This window comes from Lithobates pipiens, unplaced genomic scaffold (genome assembly GCF_037356315.1).
Source record: "Lithobates pipiens isolate NorthernLeopardFrog02 unplaced genomic scaffold, aLitPip1_a1.2 Scaffold_27, whole genome shotgun sequence".
In the NCBI taxonomy this organism is placed as follows: Eukaryota; Metazoa; Chordata; class Amphibia; order Anura; family Ranidae; genus Lithobates; species Lithobates pipiens.
In genome coordinates, this window is record NW_027507788.1 from 96,758,187 (window position 1) to 96,784,229 (window position 26,043).

General features: G+C 41.3%; 1 protein-coding gene across 1 annotated transcript in view; it reads left to right on the top strand.

The window, feature by feature from the left end:
* The window catches only part of LOC143934018 (cell adhesion molecule CEACAM1-like), a 155,549-nt gene that overhangs the window by 60,994 nt on the left and 68,512 nt on the right, over positions 1–26,043 (top strand). The window contains exons 3-4 of the mRNA XM_077457252.1: positions 17,894–18,148; positions 21,463–21,714. Of these exons, the coding sequence (XP_077313378.1) occupies positions 17,894–18,148; positions 21,463–21,714 (507 nt within the window). The remainder of the gene's footprint in view (positions 1–17,893; positions 18,149–21,462; positions 21,715–26,043) is intronic.

The following is a 26,043-nucleotide window of genomic DNA, read 5'->3' on the forward strand; positions in this document are numbered from 1 at the left end:
AGGGGAGGGTAATTACAATTTTTGATGCAATGCTTTGCAGCAGGGCTCATTCCTGCACTCCAACTAGAGTGTATGGTAGAGGTTGCAGTGTACAGGCCCAATTTTTCAGACCCTGTTTAACAGGGGCATGTAATACCATTTTTGATGCAATGGTTTGCAGCAGGGCTCATTCCTGCACTCCAACTAGAGTATCTGGGAGAGGTTGCAGTGTTGTGGCACCAGCAAGCAGTGCTTAAGGCCCAATTTTCAGCCCCTGTTTGACAGGGGCATGTAACTACAATTCTTGATATAATATTTCATGGCAGGGCCTGTTCCTGCGACCACTGAGAGTAACTGTGGCACCGGCACCACCACCACAACCACCAAAGGCCCAATTTTTCTACCACTGTTCAACAATGGCATGTAATTACAATTCTTTATATAATCGTTCACAGCAGGGCGCTCCAGTGCCCACCAAGAGTCACTTTGAGGGCTTACAGTGTTGTGGAAACACCAACACCTTAAACCCCCATTTCTGCAGAGCATATAGGGCAGGCCCCTACTTTCAAACATCCAGCTTACAAACGTCTCCTACTTGTAAATGGAAGGAGACAACAGGAATTGAGATGAAAAAAGACGGACGGACAAAAAAATTATACAGGGGTGATAACCCTTCCCTATGTTTTCCAAAAAGCTTAAAAATAGATTTTTTTGACTGGCGCTACACTTTAAAAAAGTACCAGTTCAAAATTACAAACAGATTCTACTTAACACAACAAACCTACACAGTTCCTATCTTGTTTGTACCGCCTGTATACTGCTGTTCTGAGTATATAGGGCCTGGGGTCCCCACGCCTTTCCTTTTTTTTTATTTGGTTACGATGTTCCCCTTAATATCCGTCAAGACCCAAAGGGGCTGGTAATGGGCAGGAGGGGCTACCCATGCCATTTTTCTCAATGATTTTCATCCGCATTGCCGGAACCAGATATTACATTAAAACCGCAAGCAGTTTAAATGACTTTTTTTCCGTTAAATGTCATTTTGTGCAGGGACTGTACTAAACACGGGAAACACGTGGCACTTCACAGGCATACTATAGACACCCCCCAGGCACGATATTTAAAAGAATATTTCACTTTTTTTTTCACTTTAATCGTCATTAAAATCAGTGCTCTCGAAAAAACAGACGTTTTTAAAAAACCTTTTAGGCATTGACCCATGTCCCTGGGGAAGGGGCCTGGTCCCCAAACCCTTTTTAGGACAATATCTTGCATATTAGCCATTAAAGTTAGCACTTTTTATTTCAAACGTTCGAGTCCCATAGACTTCAATGGGGTTCTAAAGTTCGCACAAATTTTTGGTCCGTTCAAAAGTTCTGGTGTGAACCAAACCAGTTCGGCTCATCCCTAGTACAGAACTGCAAATACTTTATCAGATAAGACAGGTCACATGTTTGCATTTCAATTTGGTATTAGCTGTTTGGCTGGAGTTCAGTTTTAAAGTGCCACAAGCATGTGATATGTTATAATGTGCTCCATCAGCTGTGTCAAATGCATGCCTTCTTCCCCCAAAATCTCAAGTCTAAAAACATGTTGAAGACACATGGAAAGCAGTGACAAATGACTGTTAAAGGAAGATCAGATATATTTTTGAGTTGTGGTCTTTAAATGACAGCTCAGGTTTACCTTCTCTATGTTGAGTGTGAGACAAGATGGTGGTGGTCAGTGGGTAGGCACAAATGGCAATGGGTCCAAGCACAGCAGGAGAGCTGTCAATATCGCAGTCTTCAGTTCTGATCCTCTTGTCTTGTGGTGGGTGGGCGGGCACAGAGCCCACAGACAACATGTCTGTACTCTCTGGCTCTCTGCACTAGAACTCCTATAATTTGTGTGCTCTCCTCCGGTATGCCAGAGAATTGTAATCCATGGCTCCATCAGCCCACATTCACTTGCATTATATTTTTACCCTTTTAGGACTACACATCCCATGATCCTTAGTAGATGTCCTCCACCCATTTGCAGGCTTTCAACTGCAGCTGCAAGGAGGAAGGGGGTGGTGGGATCAGGGGATATTACATAGCTTCCAACTTTCCCTGATTTGGAGCAATGTCCCTCTGTCCCACTTTCCTCCTCATTTGTCCCTCGTTTTGATCTAATCTATATAGATATAGATGTATATGTATATAAAATGCACTTTTTATCTTTCAAAAAGTGTTTCCCAGTGCTAAACCTTTCATCCAAATTCTAAATTAATGCATCTGTAAATTGTAAAAGCCAATATAAAGGAATAGTAGTAGTAGTGGTAAAAAAAAAAAAGCCCTTGTGCATTTAATTAACCATTTTTTAAATTGTTGGTTAATTCTCCTTTAAGGGGGTGTGACAGGAGGGGTGGCAGGAGGCGTGGCCTATGCCTACATACGTTTGCTAATAGGTGTCCCTCTTTCGCATCTCAAAATGTTGGGAGGTATGGATGTTACACAGAGCCACTCTGATCACAGTGTGGGAAAGCAGTAGAGAAGTGAGGGGTGAGAGCTGGCTGGTACACACACACACACACGTGATTTACTTCCACACAAGTTACAAAATGCTTACAAAAGTTGTACATTCAGATACAAAATAAATGTTAAATACATTCAAGACGTGCTCAAAGATGGCTGATGTGTCCTTTGTTCTGAGAGCATCTGTAAAATTGTACGCTGAGTTTCTGTATATATATTGGCAGTGTAGTGGAAGAAGTGTGAAAAAGCCCTTCCTGCCAGCAGTCCTTCACTTAAATAAATGTGATCCCTTTGTTCAATTTCGCACCAAATTAACCACTCCCATATTACTTCCATTATCACCTCCCATCTACTCCCCACAATGGTGGGAGCTAGGAGTAAGAAATCCATTTGACCAGCATGTCTAATCAATACCAGACACAAGAAATGGGGGATGATAATCTACCTGCCACAGAATGTGTATACACAATTTGTCAAACAGAATATCCAGGGCCGTCTTTAAGGCAGGTTAAAAGGGGCAGCTGCCCTGGGCCCTGTCATTGTTGTGGGTCCCAAAGCAGTTGCCTCATACTTGGCAGCTGTCCCAGTTTAAATTCCCTTGTCCCTTGAAGTTTTAGGCCCCTTTCACAGGACCGTATGTCCATATTTCATCCATCCGTTTTCGGATGAAATACGGACATACATGCATCGCTATGAGATAGCAGGTGTCAGCGGATGAAAATATGCTCACACCTGATAGCATCCATCTCCGCTATGGTCTGATTCTGCAGACAGAGGAAAATCCTATTTTTCGAATTGTCTGAAGAGCGGATCAGATGAATACGGACAGACGGTCTGTGTTCATCCGATCCCCCATAGAGGAGAGCGGAGATCTAACAGGGCGATCCCTGCACAGTGTGCAGGGACTGCCTTGTCATCCACCGGCTCAGCGGGGATAAACGAAGTGATCCCCGCTGAGCAAGCGGATGTTCACAGGACGGATCATCATGTGAAAGTGCCTTAGTCCCGTGCTCTGTCCTGATATCTCAGTGAGAAGTTCTGTTACTAATGCTGCCCAGCTCTGCCCTATTGTTGTGTACAGATGACTCACCTGCAGACCCTGTGTTTACATGTAAATACCAAGAGTGATATGTAAATAGCGACGGCATCCATATGTAAATAGCAGCTGGCCGCAGCATTCATATGTAAATAAAGGCGGCATATATATGTATATAATGCACCCCGAGGTCAGATGCACCATCATCTATACTGAATGCTGGCCACTGGGGAGGTAATGGAGCATGCTTGAAAATCCTGCCTACAACTGTGGTCATTAAGCCTAATGGCAAATGTGGGGCCAAGGAAGATGTTTTCCCAGGGTCCAATCAATATTAAAGATGGCCCTGAGAATATCAGTTACATAGGAATACCTGTATGGAAATATAAACTTAGAATATCAATCAAAAATGATTTGACAGCTTCTTGAAATTGAAAACTCAGTTCAAATGTCAGATCTGCAAGCCATTAGTTCAAAAGTCCTCTCATATACACAGAATTACAGGGGATCTCATAACCTGTCGCGTACCTGGTGGAGATCGAGCTGGAGAGAGGGCTTCTCTTCCACCTCCTGTCCAACACCCCTGATAGTGGTGACAGGGAGTGAAGGACACAGAGTGGCACGAGGGCCAATGTAGTGGACGGTGCTGGCCGGACCTTGACAGGAATCAGATGGCTGTAGAGCGCTGGACAGGCTCTGAGAATCGGAGCTTCGTATCGCTGGGTCAGCAGATGGAGGCGTAGCTGGGACATAAGCCAGGAGGTCATTAACAGCCGGACAGAGCAGGTACCGAGATGAAAGGCAGAGACGGGACACAGCCCGGGTTCGGTACACAGATGGGCAGCAAGGTACAAGAGCATCAGGCAATAGCAGAGTCAAACACAAGCTGGGATCAGGTAGGCAGGCGGAGGTCAAGGAGAAGGTTCAGGTGAAGCTGGGTCAAGATACTGGAAACAGATCAATGTTCATGTGTCAGTGCTCAGTTTAAATACTACTTGGCGCCCATACGTGCACATGTGCGTGCGCGCGTGCCAATGCAAGTCCTTCTTTACACTGGTGCACCCGTACATATGCGCAGGCACGCGCCTGTTAGCCGGACTTTTCTTACAACCTCAGTTCTGCTTATATGACCGAATTTAGATATAACGAAAATAACAGTCGCCAAAACAGGCATCAGGAGGTGACAGGCTTGTCTCCTGAAAGTTTGCTGGTCACTATTCCACACTTTGAGAAGTGATCCACTGTAGATCACTGTTCAGATGGTTGTAAAACATTACTGTCTGTCTGAAAGAGCCCCAAGTGTGTTACAAAGTTTGTGCAGACTATTCAATACTGTTGTGCTTTTTAAGGACAGTTTCCCGCACAAAATGTATTACCGTATATACTCGAGTATAGGCCGCCCCGAATATAAGCCGAGGCCCCCAATTTACCCCCCAAAAAACTGGAAAACTTATTGACTCGTGTATAAGCCGAGGGTGAGACATGGCTGTCCATCCCTGTGTGTCCGTCCATCCCTGTGTGTGTGTCCGTCCATCCATCCCTGTGTGTGTGTCCATCCATCCATCCATCCCTGTGTGTGTGTCCGTCCATCCATCCCTGTGTGTGTATCCATCCATCCATCCCTGTGTGTGTGTGTGTGTGTGTGTCCATCCATCCATCCATCCCTGTGTGTGTGTCCGTGCAGCCTTGTGTGTGTGTCCAGCCTACCTGTGTCCCGAGCCTGTGTCCCGAGCCTGTGTCCCGAGCCGCCTCCGTCCCGAGCCTCCTCCGTCCCGAGCCGTCGTCCCGAGCCTCCTCCGTCCTGTGCCTCCTCCGTCCCGTCCCGTGCCGTGCTGATGGATCGCCGCTCCAGGATCGCCGCTCTTCTCGGCGGCCATTCTACAATTCAAAAGCCGCGCCTCCGCCTGTGATAGGTGGAACACTCAATTTCCCAGCAGCCTGTGTTCCGCCTATCACGGACATCCTCTCATCCTCGTCCGTAGTACGAGGATGAGAGGATGTCCGTGATAGGCGGAACACTGACTGCTGGGAAATTGAGTGTTCCGCCTATCACAGGCGGAGGCGGAGGCGCGGCTTTCGAATTGTAGTATGTCCGCCGTCTGTCTGCTCGATACGCTGATCGAGCAGTCAGACGGCGATGACTCGAGTATAAGCCGAGGGGGGCACTTTCAGCCTCAAAAAAGAGGCTGAAAATCTCGGCTTATACTCGAGTATATACGGTAAGTAAGATATTTTTAAGATACAAAATCAATCTATATGACACAGTCTATATATGTGAAACTTATTCACGGAGACAAGTGATCATACAAAATAGTTACATTTATTGGATAACAAAAGACAAATATTTTTATGAAATTAAAATATCGATTGCGTCACATGGACACCTTGACAATTAATGGAAACACCCACAAAATGGGAGTGTCGTACTTTGGACTTAATTATCACCATTATCACTTCTCGGTAGAATCAATAACCTTTTGATAATTGACAATTAAACAGAACGTCTGTATTTCACACGTCCAACCGTTACTATACTGCAGGTAAGTAAGTGGTTAACAATGTGAAATAAATTAGACGCTTGTTTGTCAATAAAATTGGCAACTATGCAAAAAAAGAAATTTATAATGAAAAATTAAATTTAGAGAAAAAAATCTAAAAGGCGGTTATTGATTCGGGAGAACGATTTTCAATAATAGAATAGTCAAAACATCAATATTTAAGAGAACATAGATGATATAATAAACAAAATATTTACCCATTCCAATATGGCTATTAGTGTGGATCGTTGGTTACCAGGATTTTTAAAGATGTCTGCCGTGGCATTCAACATGGATTCTCTTAAATTACTTTGTGTGACCTCTGAGTTCCAAGGAGCAGGGATCTTCATGAATGTAAAAGTGTGTATTCATGCATGGTGCATGAGGGTCAGTTTGTCTGGGAGTCTTTCAGTGCCTTAAAAAACCTTAAAAAATAAAAAAGTGGGTCAAATTGACGTTCATTTTCAACCACAGTGATGGGAAAATTTGGAAATAATAGAAAACTGCTTGGTCAAAGGAATTTTCAGACAATGTATGTGGTTTTCATTCAGAAATGACATTCATTTTAAAAACAGAACATTAAAAACAAGTGAAAATTTCAAACAAAATTCTTTCATTCAGCGAATGTACAAAGATTTTTCGTCTGAATATTCTCATCTGAAAATTGATCTTTGTGGCCAGCTTGAGGCTTGGTACACACCTATGCAGTTTGCTTTTGATCTGTTTCTGCAGTGCTTTTTGCGATGCGTTTTTGATTTCTGCCCATGTGATTTTACTGCAATTTGCATTTTTTTGCATTTTAAAAATAATAATAATTTACTGCAAAAACGCATTACATGCTTTTCTGCAGCTTCTCCATTGAAGTATATTGAACCAAAGAAGCCCCGTTTTGCGTTTAAAAGTCCCTGACCCTTTCCAAATTAGCAGCGGCTGATAAAAGCACAGATATGAACGTGTCCCATGGGAAACATTTAATGAACTGTAATGCGTTTCTGCAAAAAGCACCAATAAACATATAGATTATATGTTATAGATTATAGCTATACCAGGTCTAAGACATTTAGTAGCATAAAGGAGTTAAAAATACTAAAATGAGGCCTTTATAGTGTAAAAAAACAAAAACAAAACAAAAAAAACAAACAGATAATCACTACTTTAAGGGGTTAATTTTTTTTTTTACTGTAGAACTGTGAAAGTAATATTTACAGTAGCGATTATTTTCTTTTTGTACTATAAAGAGTTAATTTTAGTTTTTTTTTAACCACTACAGCCCCGGACCAATAAACACCTTAAGGACCAGAGGTCTTTTTACAATTTCGCACTGCGCTGCTTTAACTGGTAATTGCGCGGTCATGCAATATTGCACCCAAACGAAATTTGCGTCCTTTTCTTCCCACAAATAGAGCTTTCCTTTGATGGTATTTGATTGCCTCTGCGATTTTTATTTTTTGCGATATAAATGGAAAAAGAGCGAAAATTTTGAAAAAAATTATATTTTCTTCTTTTTGTTATAAGAGAAATCGAATAAACTAAATTTTAGTCATACATTGAGGGCAAAATTTATTCAGCCACATGTCTTTAGTAAAAAAAATGTCAATAAGCGTATATTTTTTGGTTTGCGCAAAAGTTATAGCGTCTACAAACTAGAGTACATTTTCTGGAATTTACACAGCTTTTAATTTATGACTGCCTATCTCATTTCTTGAGGTGCTAAAATGGCAGGGCAGTACAAACCTCCCCCAAATGACCCCATTTTGGAAAGTAGACACCCCAAGGAAATTGCTGATGGGTATGTTGAGCCCATTGAATATTTATTTTTTTTGTCCTAAGGGATTGAATAATGACAAAAAAAATAAAAAATAAAAAAATTTACAAAAAGTTGTCACTAAATGATATATTGCTCACACATGCCATGGTTATATGTGGAATTGCACCCCAAAATATATTCCGCTACTTCTCCCGAGTATGGGGATACCACATGTGTGGGACTTTTTGGGAGTCTAGTCGCGCACGGCACCCCGAAAACCAATCACCACCTTCAGGATTTCTGAGGGTGCAAATTTTTGATTTCACTCCTCACTACCTATCACAGTTTCGAAGGCCATAAAATGCCAAAATAGCACAAAACCCCCCAAAATGACCCCATTTTGGAAAGTAGACACCCCAAGCTATTTACTGAGAGGCATGTTGAGTCCATGGAATATTTTATATTTTGCCACAAGTTGCGGGAATATTACAAACTTTTTTTTTTTTGCACAAAGTTGTCACTAAATGATATATTGCTCACACATGCTATGGGCATATGTGAAATGACACCCCAAAATACATTCTGCTGCTTCTCCTGAGTACAGGGATACCACATGTGTGGGACTTTTTGGATGCCTAGCCGCGTACGGGACCCCGAAATCCAAGCACCACCTTCAGGATTTCTAAGGGCATACATTTTTTATTTTACTCCTCACTACCTATCACTACCTATCACAGTTTTGAAGGCCATAAAATGCCAAGATGGCACAAAACCCCCCCAAATGACCCTATTTTGGAAAGTAGACACCCCAAGCTATTTGCTGAGGGCCATGTTGAGACCATTGAGATAGGTGAGAGAAAGAGAATAGATATGGCGCTATACCTTATTAAACTCACTAAAAAAGGATATCATAAAACTGTACAAATTTTCCAGCTTGCTGGCTAATATTTTTAAAACCAGGATAGAACTAGATGGACTAAATAATAAAATCAATAAATGATAAAGTGCTGGGAATCAATCAATATTAAATAGTGAATGCAAAGTGAATATAAATTTTCCAGCGTGCTGGTTAGTAAAATGAAATAAAGATGTAAAATCCACAAAAAATTTGATAAAATGAATAAATGAATAATTAGTACTAAAATACCATGAATCAATCAATATTCAATAGTGAAAAATACTCAAAGTGCTTGTGACTGTGATTATGGCACAACCAAATGAATGGCCATAATGGGTGCAAACACACTGTGTCAAATCTCAGAACATGCCAAAATTTGCACAATGAAATAAAAGTAGAAAAAAAACATAAAGATAAGAGAATATCCTCCTCTTTTCTATCACATGTAAACGAGGTACAACATCCCCACGGAAGAACGAGGGATCTCCCCAGCATCACAGCAGAGACAGCCCAAGAAGCGACACAGTGGCTTATACTGTGGAGGCTGATCCACCCCGGACGGGGTCATATCTCTGGTGAGAGCAAAATTCATAAACGTTCACTGCAAACGTTCACTGCGAACGGATATCGAAGTCACTCCCTCCACTTCTCTCTTATACACAGAAGACCTTTTTCACCATCAAATACTCATTTCATGTTTTAATTTTTAATTTTTAACGCTTATTCAATTGGACTTTCACATCTGATTTGTCACCGCAAGATTTTTTTCACTTTCTGGACTTAATTTTTATTCTTATTTTTATTTATTTTTTCTACTTTTATTTCATTTGATTTTATTATTTAGTCCATCTAGTTCTATCCTGGTTTTAAAAATATTAGCCAGCAAGCTGGAAAATTTGTACAGTTTTATGATATCCTTTTTTAGTGAGTTTAATAAGGTATAGCGCCATATCTATTCTCTTTCTCTCACCTATCTCACTGTTCCATCCATTTGGATAGAAACATAATAGAGGCTGCTCTTACCTACATTACATTACATACTCTCTGTATAACAAACTCCATAGCGCATCCTATCCCTTTGTTTTTTATTTCCATGTTGAGACCATTGAATATTTTTTTTTTTTTGTCCCAAGGGATTGAATAATGACAATAAATTTATTTTTATTTTTTTACAAAAAGTTGTCACTAAATGATATATTGCTCACACATGCCATGGTTATATGTGGAATTGCACCCCAAAATATATTCCGCTACTTCTCCTGAGTATGGGGATACCACATATGTGGGACTTTTTGGGAGCCTAGCTGCGTACGGGGCCCCAAAAACCAATCGCCACCTTCTGGATTTCTAAGGGCGCAAATTTTTGATTTCACTCCTCACTACCTATTACAGTTTCGAAGGCCATAAAATGCCAAAATAGCACAAAACCCCCCCAAATTACCCCATTTTGGAAAGTAGACACCCCAAGCTATTTGCTGAGAGTCATGTTGTCTGAACGAAAAAAAAAGAGATTGATCGGTGGGTATGCCCACCATTAGAATACCTCCCTTCATCCACCCACTTCTAATGATGGACATACATGCACTATTTATATATGCCGAAGCATGGGGGCATCCTGCCGCAAAAAAGTTATGCCGCGTACACACGGTCGAACTTTTCCACGGGCAAGCATGCATTGGAATTTCGACCGTATGTACGCGGCATTAGGAGCAAAATCGCTCCTCCACCCCTTATGCCCCCATGCTTCGGCATATATGCTCTTTTTTTTTAACTGTAGTGGTGAAATCACCTCCTACAGCGTTGGAGACGCGGCTTTATGTATCGTGGGAGCAAACGCTGTTGCTGTCAAGATAAATAAATCCGTGCTGCAGCTGAATGGCGTACCTGCTAAGCAAATTATGGTTAACGTTAAAACAAAGTAACATCACAGTATAACAGTAAAACCTTACCATACCATACCTGCAAAGCAAATGCCAAAAAAAACAGTAAAAAAGAAAAAAAATTTTAACACAACCTGTGCCTAAAATATATATATATATGCCGAAGCATGGGGGCATCCTGCCACAAAAAAGTAATGCCGCGTACATACGTTCAAACTTTTCCACGGGCAAGCCCTCCGTCGGAATTTTGACCGTATGTACGCGGCATTAGGAGCAAAATCGCTCCTCCACCCCTTATGCCCCCATGCTTCGGCATATATGCTCTTTTTTAACTGTGGTGGTGAAATCACCTCCTACAGCACTGGAGTCACAGCTTTATGTATCGTGGGAGCAAACGCTGTTGCTGTCAAGATAAATAAATCCACGCTACAGCTGAATGGCGTACCTGAAAACATGAAAAATGGTTAACAATAAAACACAATAAACAGTAAAGTATAAAAAATTAGAGAGAAGAGAGAGAGAGAGAACAATAAAACAACAACAATTTTTGGTTTTTATATTCTATATATTTTTTTTTTTTTTTTATTTTACTTTTTTTTTTTTAATACACTTTTTTTTGAACTGTAACAACTGTAACATTTCGGGTCTCTCAAAATGCGATGGCATCTTGGGAGACTCTGTGTTAGTGTGCCTAGCCTGTGAAATGCTGTACCCTACGCTAATACTTCACTAGTGTGTGGTAGCGTTCAAAACACTCACCAAGGCAAAGACCAGGATTGCCAGGACAGCGTGGACAATAACAACGGGTGTCACGCCTAAATCCGCGCTTGGTACAGACACGACATCTTTTTTGGGGGGCTCGTTGGGTAGGGGTACTCAGGATGGCATAAGAATAATGCCTCTCATGCAGCCGGCTTACTGCATTTGGTTGGGAATGGTGAGGTGCAGAACCGTCTGGATACAGAAGCTCTGTGACAACCTCTCTTTGGAAGAAAAGAAAGGTTAAAGTCCCGCCTGAAGTTTTGTATAGCACAAAAGCATTCAGCAAAGTCAATTGAAATAAGTAAGCAGACACTTTTTTGTACCAGCGTCTGGCCTTACGGGAAGCTAGATACGGCGCCAACAACTGGTCATTGAGGTCCACCCCTCCCATATTTTTGTTATATTCGTGGACACAGAGGGGTTTCTCCACAATACCAGTCGCCGTAGAAATTTGGACCGTCGTGTCTGCATGAAGGGAGGTAAGAACGAAAACATTCTTATTATCCCTCCACTTCATAGCGAGCAAATTATTACACCGATAGCAGGCTCTCTTCCCCCAGCCTAAGACGGGAATCTACAAGCCGCTGGGGAAAGCCCCGGCGATTAGGTCGCACGGTGCCACATGCTCCAATCTGATTATCAAACAAGTGACTAAACAGTGGCACGCTGGTGTAATAATTGTCCACGTACAAGTGGTACCCCTTTCCGAATAAGGGTGACACCAATTTCCACACTATCTTGCCAGCGCTTCCTATGTAGTCAGGGCAGTTCTCCGGCTCTACGTAACTATCTTTACCCTCATAAACCATAAAGCTCTATGCATAGCCTGTGGCCCTGTCACAGCACTTATAGAGCTTGACCCCGTATCTGGTACGCTTGTTGGGAATGTACTGTTTGAATGACAAGCGACCATGAAACTTAATCAGGGACTCATCAACGCAGACAACTTTTTGGGGAGTAAACAAGTCTGCAAAACATTGGTTGAAGTGGTTTATGAGGGGCCGAATTTTGTAGAGCCGATCGTATTCAGGGTCTCCACGATGACGACAAAGTTCATTGTCACTGAAGTGCATGAACCGCAAGATCTGCTCGTATCGTTTCCTGGACATGGAGTTAGAGAACACTGGCATGTGGTCAGTTGGATGCGTGGACCAATAAGCCCGCAACGTCATGAATTTATGTGTGCCCATGTTGAGGGAAAGGCCCAGAAAGGTCTTAAATTCAGAAACCGTAACTGGTTTCCAATCTCTGGCAAGAGACGGCAACTGGGGATTAGCGGCGATGTGTTGACCAGCATATAAACTGGTTTGGTCCACAATAGATCTATAGAGATCTTCCATGAAATACAAAGAATAAAAATCAAGTGGCGTAAAATCATCTGTATCCACCTGAATACCGGGTTGGGCAGTGAATGGGGGAAGTACTGGTGCTGCAGAAGTGGTGGGCACCCAATCAGGATTGGCGAATTCTGCAGGAAGGGCACTATGGGAACGACGGGCCTGTCTTCGTCTTCTTCTTGGTGGCAGCAGGACACTACTTGTGCTTGCCACCTCGCCAGCTTGAACTGCACTTATGGGACTCGCCACGTCACCACGTGATACTGCAGTGCTGGATGTACGTCCAGGGTGTACTAGGCCGCTGGTGCTTGCCAGTTCACCAAAAGGATGAGCGGCGCTAGTACTGGCTCTATACTCCATACGAGGGACTTCCGGTTCCTGCACCTCAACAACATCAGAAGATCGGGTCGGGTACGCCTGACTTTAGCAGGGACCTCTTCTTCGTCGTCAGAGCTATCTGACATGGAGACGCTGTCCTCTACAGGTTCGTATTCTGAGCCTGAATCTGACAGATCAGTGTCTTCCTCTTCACTATCTGTCATGCTCAGAAACGTGTAGGCCTCTTCACTAGTGTACCTTCGCTTTGCCATTTTGGGCTCTAAATTTAGGGGTACACTAGTGAGACTCACAGGTAAAAAAGCACCTAGCCTGTCAGCGACTGTATAAAACGCTACAAAAAAAAAACTGTTAGCGATCGCAGGGATCAAGCCTGACTCTGCGAACGCTGCAGTTATGTGTGTTGTGTTTTGTAAGTGACAGTGATCGATTGATACTGCACTTGGGTGGGCTGGGCTGGGCGGAGGGGCAAAACGCAGGTGCTAGCAGGTATCTGGATTGATCCTGCTAACAATGCGTTTTTTTAGAACCCTAAATTGCTGGGCACGCTAGTATAGATCTGATCAGATATTGATCTGTTCGGATACTATACCACTAAGGGAGGTGTATGCTTTGCGCGTGGGTGTTAGCGGTACTGGCACTAACCTAGCACTGCCTGGGGCGACGCAGACCCTTTCTGACCCTAAAACCAAATTTATATCACCCGCCGGGTGATCAGGGGGTTAAACCTTTATTAGGTAATAAATGGCGGGTGCCCTAATGCTATAAAAAGCGAACTACCTAACCAGCGTCACCCGTAACACTTATACGGTGATCACTGGTGAAAGGGTTAACTAAGGGCAATCAGGGGGTTAAAACCTTTATTGGGTATTTATATGGGGGTACCTGAAGCTTTATAAAAACCTGACGGGAAACCTAAATAACTAAATAACTAACGTCATCACCCCAGATGACGTCTTTTGAGGACGAAACGCGTCGGGACTCCTACTGCAGCTGTGCTTTTTTATATGATATAAGCGCTTGATTCATTGGATACATGTAAGTTCATTACTTGTTTTATTAAATTTCTTTTAAACGGATTTACACTATTGTGGCCCTCATTTCCTTTTTGTATGAGTTCTACAATGTGCGTTGGAATATATGGCGGAAGATTCCTTCACTATTTGAGTACTTGATTGAAAGTTCCCTGAAGAGTTCTTTATGTCGGAGAGTTCTACCTAAAGAGTGTTTAAAGTCTGAGCGATCCTTCGAATATATATTCGTTTGGATCCATCCACGGGGTGTCTGCATGCTGTCTTCATAGAAAGAAGGTGGATGGTTCTTTTCCCTTCACGTGTGGATTGGATCTAAGAGACTTTTTTGTGTATCTCTTTCTGGACTGTTTTGCAACAATTGATGCTTTTTATTTTTTACTTTTTCACAATTCAAACTGTGCACATGTGGTGTGCTTTGAGAAGCATCATGTATGAATGTTATATAATCCTGACATTTACATAATATTGTCATATCACTATGTGGTTATAAATAAGGTCACTTTACTTTCATAGTGCTACACTATAGTTTAATATTTGTAACTAACTGGCTAACCAGCGTCACCAGTGACACTTATACAGCGATCGCTGGTGAAAGGGTTAACTCTAGGGGCAATCAAGGGGTTAAAACCTTTATTAGGTTATATATCGGGGTACCTAACGCTATAAAAACCTGGAGTTGAACCTAAAAAAAAACTAGCTTCCTAGCGGGACCAGTGACACTAATGCAGCGATCAGAAACACGATCGCTTAGTGACACTGGTAAAAGGGGGTGAAAGGGTTAACTGTGAGGGCAATCAAGGGGTTAAACCTTTATTAGGTTATATATCGGGGTACCTAACGCTATAAAAACCTGGCGTTGAACCTAAAAAAAAAACTAGCTTCCTAGCGGGACCAGTGACACTAATGCAGCGATCAGAAAAACGATTGCTTAGTGACACTGGTAAAAGGGGGTGAAAGGGTTAACTGTGAGGGCAATCAAGGGGTTAAACCTTTATTAGGGGGGGTAGGGGGCTACCCTGGACCTAAAGGGGCCTAACACTAGCTGCCCTGACACTTTTTACAGTCACAACTGACACTAAATGCAGTGATCAGTAAATAAATGAACACTGCAATTAGAGACACTGTGACTGGGGGGGGGGGGGGCGGGGGCCGATCGGGGGGTGACTGGGGTGAAATGTGTGCCTATGTGTCAGTGGACTGTTGGTGCACTTACTTGTATGTCTTCACTCCGCGCTGTCCGGTCAAAAATACCCCCACGAGGAGTGTGACATCACTTCCTCCTTCCTGTGTTTACATTTTCACAGGGGAGGAAGCTCGTCATTGGCCAGGAGCGATCGAGAGGGGATGACCAGAAACCAACGGCCATCCCCTCATCACGGATCGCTCCTGCAGTGAACCGGACCGCCGTATCCAGTGGGAGGGGGTCCGATCAGACCCCCCACCCGCTGGAAGGCAGGCACGTACATGTACGTGCTTGTGCCTGCCTGTGCCATTGTGATGACGTACAATGGCAATACGGCGGTCCTTAAGTGGTTAATCCCATGTTACTGGCCGATTAATTGATTTATGAAAATAGTAATCGATTAATTTCATAATTGATTAGTTGTCGATTAATCAATTAGTTGTTTCAGCCCTAGTCTTAACAGAGTTTTAAAACAAAATATTTGGCAGAGTTTCCACTTCAGTTATAAAGTTAGTGAAATATTGTATAACATAAATAGTGCTGTTTTTAAATCCTCATTTAACAACAAAAACAGAAAATAAATAAAAGTCAGTGCTATGGGTGTGGCTATGGGGCACTAAGTGGTGACTATGAATGCGAACCTATCATATATCAGTCGTACAGTATACTGTATAATAGAATATTCGGCGGAAATAATCATATGTGACATTAAATAAAGCAAATCATACTGCAAGCAAAAAAAAAAAAATCCACAAAAAAGAATATATTGTGATCCAAAAAAGTCTGTAAACTCAATAAAGCAATCTTTTTGGATCACAATATATTATTTGTGGACTTTGTTTTTGTTCTCAGTATGATCTGCAGTTAATTTTTGTGTTTTTTATCATATGACACCTATGATTTTTGATATACAATCAGGCAATTTACTGCCCCTCACCTGCCCACTGAAAACCCAATATAGCAGCCAGACATGTTACACATGCTGTAGCTGCGAGGCTTTTCTTCACAACCATGGCAAAATTAACCTGATTTGTCAAGTCTGACAGGCTGTGCCCCCTGTCAAACTCACTCACTGAAATCTATAGGACTACAGTAACCTCGTGGTCATGGCGTGGCATATCAATGCAATATATAGTAATATAATAATGGGGTATATATGGCACAATTAAGTGTGTGTACATAAATGTCTATGCAGGACAGCAAAAAGTTTATGGAGTCCACTTGGAGCATTCAGGGTAACTTTCTGCTGATTTTACTACACCAGATGCAGCACCTTTGTTTGCCTAGAGATACTTCAGTCTCTTCAGATAAGAACAGCAATGCGCAATCTGAGCATAGTATTTTAACAGATTTATTGTGGTGAAAGACCATTGGCAACTCACATTGTGATAGTTAAAATCAGGCTCATCACATAGTAAGGGCTTCCAATGGACAGTCTCACAACAACAGGGAACCAATAGGGATACTGGGTGGATGGATACACCTGCAGGACCAAGAGAACATGCCGGGGGGCACCAAACGTAGTGCAGCATTACTTCGGTAGTGGCACGTTTCTCTCCTTTTTGTTTATGCATGGTTTATTAGTAGGACCCTCCTCAGATCCTGCTTGGAAGAGAAACTGCTGACACAGTGGGGTTGATTTACTAAAGGCAAATCGACTATGCACTTTGCAAAGTGCAATTTCACACGGCAAGTGCAGTATCTCCAGATCTTAGTAAATGAGGTAAAGCTTCACTTTGCAAAGAATACCCAATCACGTGCTAGGAAAATTTAAAAAAACAGCCTTTTTGCTTGTATATGATTGGATGATGGAATTCAGCAGAGCTTTTCCTCATTTACTAAGCCCTGGATTAACTGCTCTTGCAGATTGTAACTGCACTTTGCAAAGTGCACAGTCAATTGACCTTTAGTAAATTAACCCCACTGTGAACTTCATACCACAGCGTTTTTATCTGGACTTTTCTCAAGGACTAAAAAGACTCTCTCTTCTTATGTTTTATCATTTCATGCCTATTGTCATCTTTGGCAGTTGCACTAGTGCCACCCTTTTCTTGCACTTGGACATGTTTACCCTCCATAGATACAGTGGTTAAATAAGTGTATGAAGGGGCAGGAACTGTGTGTTATTTGTAGGATTACCAGGTGAAAATAAAAGGAAAGCACTGAAAAAAACAATGTAGCCACCATATGTTATGTATTGCAACTTACCAGTTCTTACATGTTTATTTTGGAGTTTAGATAAGCCTTTGCTTTGCTCTAGTCAGAGCTTACATGAATTAAAGCATAAGACTTTGGTCCAGCAATGTCACATGGGGTTGCGTACGAACACCACTGGTGCTGTCACATGAGAAAACAAGGAGTGACACATGTTCCCCATTCCTGGAAGAAACAGGATTTTTTTTCCATCTCCTGGTGGCTGAACAGAATGAATGGGGGTGCAAAGGAAGAGGCGTACGCAAGGGGAAGGTTTTAAAGAAAACCTGTTTTTTTTAACCATGCATTGGCAAAGCAATGGTTTGCTTTGAAGGTTTGGTGCAAACCATGCAAAGGAGAAACGTATAATTATGATTTGGTATTAGAATATGTTTCTAAAAACCCTATTTTAAATTTTGACCAGTGTGACTTTGTGAACTCTGTTAATTGTCCCTATCTTCCTCCATCTACAGACATGGTTGGCAAACCTAACATCACAAGCTCCACTTTATTTCCCAAAGAAAATGATACAGTAACCCTCAACTGTACCTCTACTAATGCCGAGCGGATAGTATGGAGCAGGTTCCCTTATGGGGCTACTCTATCTTCAGATAACAGAACTCTCTCCTTCTCCAGAATAAATCGTTCAAACTCAGGAAATTATAGCTGCGAGGCTAGTAACCCTGTCAGTATGGAGAACAGTGATCTCATCACTATAACCGTAGCGTGTAAGTCTGTTTTTCTATACATTATGCTGTTATATACTCCAAAATTTATAGGAAATATTTACAACTTATGGTGTGTGTCAATTTTAAACATTATTTGCCACCCTATTTAGCATAAAGCATGTATAGCCAACATTTTTTAGCTTTTCAATAGAGTAGGGAAGGGTTCAAATCCCTAACAAGTTTTTTTTTACTGTCTGTTTCCCACTGGATAGTTTTCCCTTCACTTCCTATTTGGAGATACAATAAAAATGAGAGAAAATCAAACCAAAGTAAGGAATATTCCCATTTTAGACAGTTGTCCCCAGAAGTTGTGTCCCTATTGGAAGATTTACACCCACCTTCTGCTGTGGTGACAACTCCAACAACGTTTTAGATCTTACTTTTGTCTCAATGACCGTGGACACAAGGATGAAAAAAGGAATGATTCTCCCAAGTGGGGACACAGACAGAAAAAGGACCATGACAAAGGGCCAAACTCTTCATCACTCTTCTAAAATTAAACATTATGTCTTTACTCATACTTTAACTTGTTTGAGATTAGAGACAGAGCACAGAAGCCCCCTAATATTTTACAACTGTCACTTTGCCATCTGTTTGACATCATGCTGTTAAAGCAGAACTGTAGTCATAAAAATATTGTTACTTAATTCAATGGTTCTCAACATGGGGTACCTTGGTACATATTAGAAAGTAGCTCTGTGGCTGCTTCCAAAATGCTGGATCATTGGTCTGCTCACCAGATTGCTACATGAACTGGTCCAAAAGTCATGCTGTGATTGGTGGTTCTAAATGGTTCATCATATTATGGGCAGAGTATACTGTATATGCAAACCTTGCACTGACCATGAGATGGGTAACTGTTCCAGGTTTGGATAAAGACACTGTGTGGTACTCCTATTAAGTGAAGCCTGATTGCCATGCAGCTGACTGCAGATTTTATACATTGTGCATAGAAAGCAATTTGGCTTCATGATTGCGGTGTTGTCAGAAAGTTTAGAGCAGCCTTTCTCAACTTTTTTTTTACCCCAAAGGGACCCTTGACAAAATATTTAAGGTCTTGGGGGACCCTTTCTAAAACGAATTTATTGGAGATTAGTGGGAAGAATTATTTATTTTTTATTTATTACAGATACAGCACCGTCAATTTACACAGCACTTCACATATATATTGTACATTCACATCAGTCCCTGCTCTCAAGGAGCTTACAATCTAAAGTCCCTAACTTACATTCATACATACAGGGGCCAATTTAGACAGGAGGCATCCAATTAAGCTACCAGAATTACCACCCCCCCCCCCCCCCCACATATAGCTAAAATGATCATTTATATCATGCAGCTGATTCTGCCAAGTGGTGTAGGCTCCATAACTATGCAGGCATCATTAAAGTATAATTAAAGGCAAAAGTTTTTTTTTTTTTTTTTTTTTTTTTTTTTTTTTTAGTTTTGGATAAGGAGTGGAGAGGGATTAGAATGCTTGTCAGTTTTTACTGCTCTCTGTGCCCCTATTAGGGAGGTTCACTCTTTCTATTAATCCTATTTACCATCATTATTAAAAGTGAAAGTAAAAGAATAGAGGGGAAACCTTCCAATGGGGACACTAGTTCTGGTGACCTGGGGGTCTCCAAGGAATTCTGTTAATTTCCTCTCACTTCTTGTTTGGCTATGGCACAGGAAGTGAATGGAAATCTCTGCAATGGGACACAGATGGCAAAAAAAAATCTGACAGGGGTTATAAACCCTCCCTTGTGATATACAAAATGAAAAAGTTTTGCCTATAGTTCGACTTTAAATGTAAGGTCAATCAGCTGCAGCCCAAGGAATCCCTAGAAACATCTGGAAGAACCTTGATTGAGAAAGACAGGGTTATAGAGTAAAGATTAAATCAGTTATTCAGAATGTTTTGTTAACTCAGGGTGATGAAGGCAGAGAAGAAAGCACAGTAAGGATACAAATTTAGGAGCTCAAGAGAAAAGCAGACTTGATGTATCTGCGCACATTCACTATCACCTCTGACAGCAAATTACATCAAAATTGGGTAAAACTTACATCCAAAGGTTCATCATTAACTTTGAAAAGGAAAATGCATTTCTTCTGTAAAAACAAATATCTCCATACATATAGTATGCATATATGGACTTAGTAGATAAATAAAAAAAATAAAATTTTTTAAAATTGAGCTCATAGATATTTAGGGTGTAACCGAGGTTGAAAATGTGCTTTGAGGAGATACATTGGTCAATAAGAAACACTCATTTAATTGACCAGAGGAGCTTAAAATAATAATATTTGTGCAGACTCTTTGGAAATAAGGGGTTGCATGTGCAACAAATAACATGTCCTTGAGAAGCTGCTTTGAGGAACCCACAATGTAGATGTGGCAAATGTTACCATTGCTTTCTATTGCTTTGGCAATAATGGTGACAAACCTCTGTCCCTGGCTTCCTGAAATGTACTTTGTGTGCCCATCATCTCTGCAGGTCTGCAATTCAGAAAAAGGAACTCAGGGAAAATGGCAGAACTGACAAGGGTGCCAGCATCGGCAAGGCACAGGAGTGGTGAGCAGGCAGGCATTGGTACAGGCTTTGATGGAGTTATGTTGTTGATAAAAGGCACCAACTATGGGACCTCAAAGGCTTCCTCAAAGTTCTGCCTCTTTGTTCCAGATAGTAAATAAAGGGCACACATTTTTAATTAATAATACTGCTTAATGCTGAGCATTTAAAAGATAATTAAATGCATTTAAAAACATCTGCCAGAAACAGGCTGACCATGCATACCACTGACCGCACACAATTAGCTTGTAATTCCAGTAGTGCCACCACTACACTACGGGTATAGATCAGGAAGCCATCACAATCTGAAACCTCTGGGTGGCCAATGAGCATGATTACTACTACTAATTACTACTACTAGTACTAATTACTACTAATAATAGTGCTTATGGCCTCCAGTGTTGCTGGCTCTGTTTGTGGGGTGCACCATGTGAAAGAGTTTGGCTTTTGTTAACAAATGTAGAGTTATTCTTTAAGCCTGAACATTTAATTTATTGAATTAGCCTGGTTGTGACTAGTTTTATTTAGTACGTCCAAACAATCTGAATATAAGGATATCCGTTTTGATTTATTTTTAATCTATTTGTTTTGATGGTTGTTGCATGTCATGGGGTTGTCTGATTGAACAGGTTGAATAGAATATTGATTGGACAAAGAGGGTATTTTTCCTTTTTTTTTTTAATTATCCTGACCAGTTTGCAACAGATGTAGTATGCTCTTTGATTGTGGTTCTGATGCCAGGGTTTTTTGTTATTGCAGATGGCCCAGAAAACGTGAAAATAAAATCCAAGTCATCTTCAAATTCTTTAATATTATTAGACTGTTCTTCTGATTCTGTCCCACCAGCCACTTACCATTGGAGACTAAATGGGACAGATATAAAAACAGAGCAGAACCAGCTTCAGGTAGCTCAAAAGGAGGCTGAGAATGAGGGGACTTACACATGTGTGGCCAATAATTCCGTGACGCAGCTTACTGCCATGGACTCTATATATGTGAATGCAACATTTGGTAAGTGCATTAATATGTTTTCCAATCCACTCTGGTATTGGGCAACATTGTCTTGACTCCACACAAGAAGAAGCTTGCAAAAAAAAGTGCCTGAAGAAAGAGCTACACTTGTTTTCTAAGACAACCAAGCAGATTCTTTGGAAGAGTTGTACTTCTTGCAGACATATATTAGAGGTCTGTAGTTTTGTAAACATGAAGTGTACCCTAAAGTCAAATTTTTTCCATTTTGGATAGTGTAGGGAAGCAGTAAAACTGCTGCTGTTTTTTTTTTCTTCTATTTGTGCCTCATTAGGGAGATTTCCCTCGATTTCTTGTCTTGTAGACACAACAAGGAGTTAAGAGGAGCTCTTTCCACTGGGAGACACATCAGTGTCCCTATTGGGAGATGTCACATCCATTCCTGTTCTCGTGGCAATCACAGTTTTGGATTTCTCCCAAATTTTATTCTCAGTGACATTGGTGATCAAGACAATTAGAGAGAATGAATCTCCCTAACGTGGACACAGACCGTAATAAAAATGTGACATTTTTGGTTCTAATCCCTCACCACTCTGCAAATCTAAACAAATAAGTTTTGCCTTGTGTTATACTGGATTTTGGATAGCATGACAATGAGTTACAACACTTTTTATTTTTATTTATTGCTGTGTCCCTGATGGGGCGAGTTAGTTTCTCTTTGTTTCACTCTCAGTGACAATAGTCACCAGGACAAAATGAGGGAAAATCCAAAGTTTTGAGTTGTCGCAAGAGCAGCTATAGATAAAAAATGAGGAAGCTTTTTTGTTGTAACAAATTTCTAAGAGGGGATTTCTTTTATTTTGGAGAGACAGTCACTCACTTCCTGACTAGATGACTAGAAATAAAGCAAAATCTCCCCAATGAGACATAGCAAAAAATATGCTGGAGTTGAACAGGAAGTAAGATGGATTCTCTACAAGGTGAGGGGAAATCCCATCTTAGTTAGCAGGCACATGGGGATATCTCCATGGGGATATTTATCTTCACCTAATGTTCCGGTGACAACTGAAAAATTTTGGATGTCCCATCAACTTTGTAACTTTGCATCCTGGTGACCATTGTCACACAGGAAGTAAATCTGCTTAGTTGGGACACAGATGGCAATAAAAAAGGGTTGCAATCCTTCCCTTCTCTATCCAAAACTAATAATACAACACAGTTGTATTTTATTTGTAAAGTTCATAGAAAGATCCATCATCAGAACATTCTTTGTTGACATTACTGAGAGTCAAATTTCTACTGGTGTATGACCAACCTTCGAGTTTGTGTGTTTCTTGGTGGGTCAGTGATGACGTGCAGTAATTCGCATCCTTCTTGTTAATTGTTAATGTTGCAGTTGATTAAAGGGATGACCTCTGGATCTGGTATGATAGTGATGATCAGTGGAACTTGGCAATATATTGTAGACTTTGGAACTTTGTTTTATTTTCACTTGTTGAAATATTTAGTATAGTTTTAGTTAAGTTTAGTTTCATCTAGGTGTTTTTTTTTCTGTCTATGATACATTTATCCCTACTACCATTTCCTATCTTAAAATGAAGATTTGTCATCAAGAGGTGTACTGGCTACACTTTTAGAAGAACTTATTACATGTCTAGCCACCCTGGACTTCTTTCTGTGGTCTGTATACCATGTGACAACACATTTTTAACTCAACCCCTCCTTTTTAGAAAAAAATTTTTTTTGTTCCAGCTGAACTCTATGCCAATATTAAAGAGAGGAGAACAAAGAGAAGAAGCGCCACTTAAGTAAAGCTGTAAAGTTTCAATAAACAAGATGCATTAAAACACTCACATGGAGGTATCTTTATAACGGCATAATGAAGTCCAGTGGAACGTCAGTCTCCTGTACTAACTGGAGACATCAGAGTCTTCCTGTGGGGCTGTGTGCAGCAGAGCCGGAGTCCTGTTCACCAGGTTACTTCCATCTTTCGGGCGGTAACCAAAGCCAGGCTGGAGAGCAGTCAGCAGGCCTAGGAAGAGGGCTGGAACACAGCGCATGGCGGGATGGTGTCAGACGTGATGCAACGCGTTTCAGACCACTAAGCACGCTCTGAAACGTGGTCACCACTGCCACCCCCTGTTCAGGCATCTGGCCCCTTTTTGGATTTAGAGCGGTTAAATTCCAGTGGTGGGTGTTTTTTTTTTTTTTTTTTTTTTTTTTTTTTTTTTTGAAGCATTAGAGCTATAGGCTTCAAAAAAGGTGGACTCAGAGTTCAGAGCATTGTGCTCACAGTCCACCCATGTGTTAGAAAAGCAAATATTAATTTGCTTTTCTAACACTGAACGACCCCTCCGCCAAACCACTCCTTAAGGCTGGGTTTACATACAGTATGTGCGGCCGTGATTCACCGGTTCATGTCTGATTCATGCCTGAATTTCTGCATAAATTCGCACCTGAATTGGACCCAAAAAAAGCACAGGACCCTTTTGGAATCTGCACTTTGGCCACCCTGGACATGCGTGAACCAGCTCCATTGAGAGCTGGTCACGCTCTCATGTCACATGAATAGGATGCGATAAAAAAAAACAAATCCAATTCGCAGATATGTGAACCTGACCTGATGCACACAGCCATTATCTCCACACAGAGATTCTCTCAATGGCAGCAACTCCAACTGCACTCCCCCTCCACCTGCAACTCTCACCAGACCATCATTATAAGGGTTATGTACATCTGGGCACATACCCTGCTGGTTGGAGATTTCTTCCCTCCCAAGGCACTTTGAAATATCCAAACTACGTAGCTCCATCCAGAAATACCAAAATCCGGAGAAATCTGCAAAAGCAAGTTTCTCCATTCAAAATGAATGCTCCATAGCCCTGCACTCTGCAAAGGTGCAAACCTTGTATCCTTTTCCTGACCAACTTAACAGTGACAGAGGCTTGTGTTGTCACAAAAAACATTATATATGTATAGATATACATAACTGAAAAATTGTAGACACTCCTGAAACCTCTTTCTACAAATTCAAGCGCTTATGGAATAAATAAGGCAATATTAAATAATCCGTTAATAATAGCCAATTTAAGGCACAGCCAGCTGCTACTATAAAGGCTTACTCAATGCAAGCTTCCACATAAATTTACATATACACAAAAATTAGATGAAAGCTGGCTAGAGAAACTAATCTGTGTAAGCAGTGCTGGAAACAACTGTAATCAAACCGTAATCCACTGCAGAAATAAATAAATTACTGAATAATGACTATAATAATAAATTAATAAAAGTCTCTTTAACTGCAGTAAAAAGTGTAAGTGTGACAGTTCAAAGTGCAGGTAATGAGCATATATTAATAGTCCCGTGAGTGAGATTGCTAGGAATAATCCTTTCAACCACTGTGCAATCCTGGATCGAGGAGAATATATCCCCTATAGATTAAATTCTTGCCAGACAAAGCTGGAACTTGAGCTTATACCAATGGATCGTTCATGGCTCCGGATCTCGGCTCAGGTTGCTGCATACCAGGACGGGCTGCTGGCGGGATGAACAGCTCTTTTACTTTATGGGCTCGCTCATATAAAGGAAGAAAAGAAAACAGGCTCCATTGCGTAATACTGTTTAAAAAAGTTTATTACAGAATTTCTCCCTTTACAGTATTGCACTTACACTTTTCCTGAATATAAGAGGCATATAACTAGTAACCCTTAAGCCCCAGTATAGGGAAACGGTGCGGTATTCAAACTAGAGCTGAAACGATTAATCGTTATTATCGATAATAATCGATAATGAAAATCAACGATTTTCATTATCGATTAGTTGGTCCGTACCATGCGATCCCGCGCTTCGCCCTAGCTCCGGAGCTGGCGGCCATCTTGGTACACCCGGCGGCGGCGAGCTGCTCGCTGACGCCACCCCCAGCGCGGCGTTCAGCCTGTGTCAGCCCAAGTGAAGGAATTCTGGAGGGGGGTCACGCTGGATGCCTTGCCTGCCCTCATTCAAAACTTCTTTTATGCAGGTACCACTATGTTAATTATTACCTAATCTAACCTAATAACTAACTACTATCTATTAGATAGTAGTTAGTTATTATCTAATCCTATCTAAGCCTTTCCACTTGCTCGGCACAGCCACAGTTGATTTAAATAAAAGGTAAAACACTATCTCTCCCTCCCAATAAAATGCAGCATAAAAACATAGCATATCACTGATGATTTGCGCCAGTAGGCATCCCGAGACTCATCACGGCCGTCTGTTTGGAGGAACTTTGATCGGTGGTGAGCTTGGCGCAAATCATCAGTGATATGCTGACTATGTTTTTATGCTTGTAATAAGCTGCATTTTATTGGGGGGGGGAAATAGTGTTATACC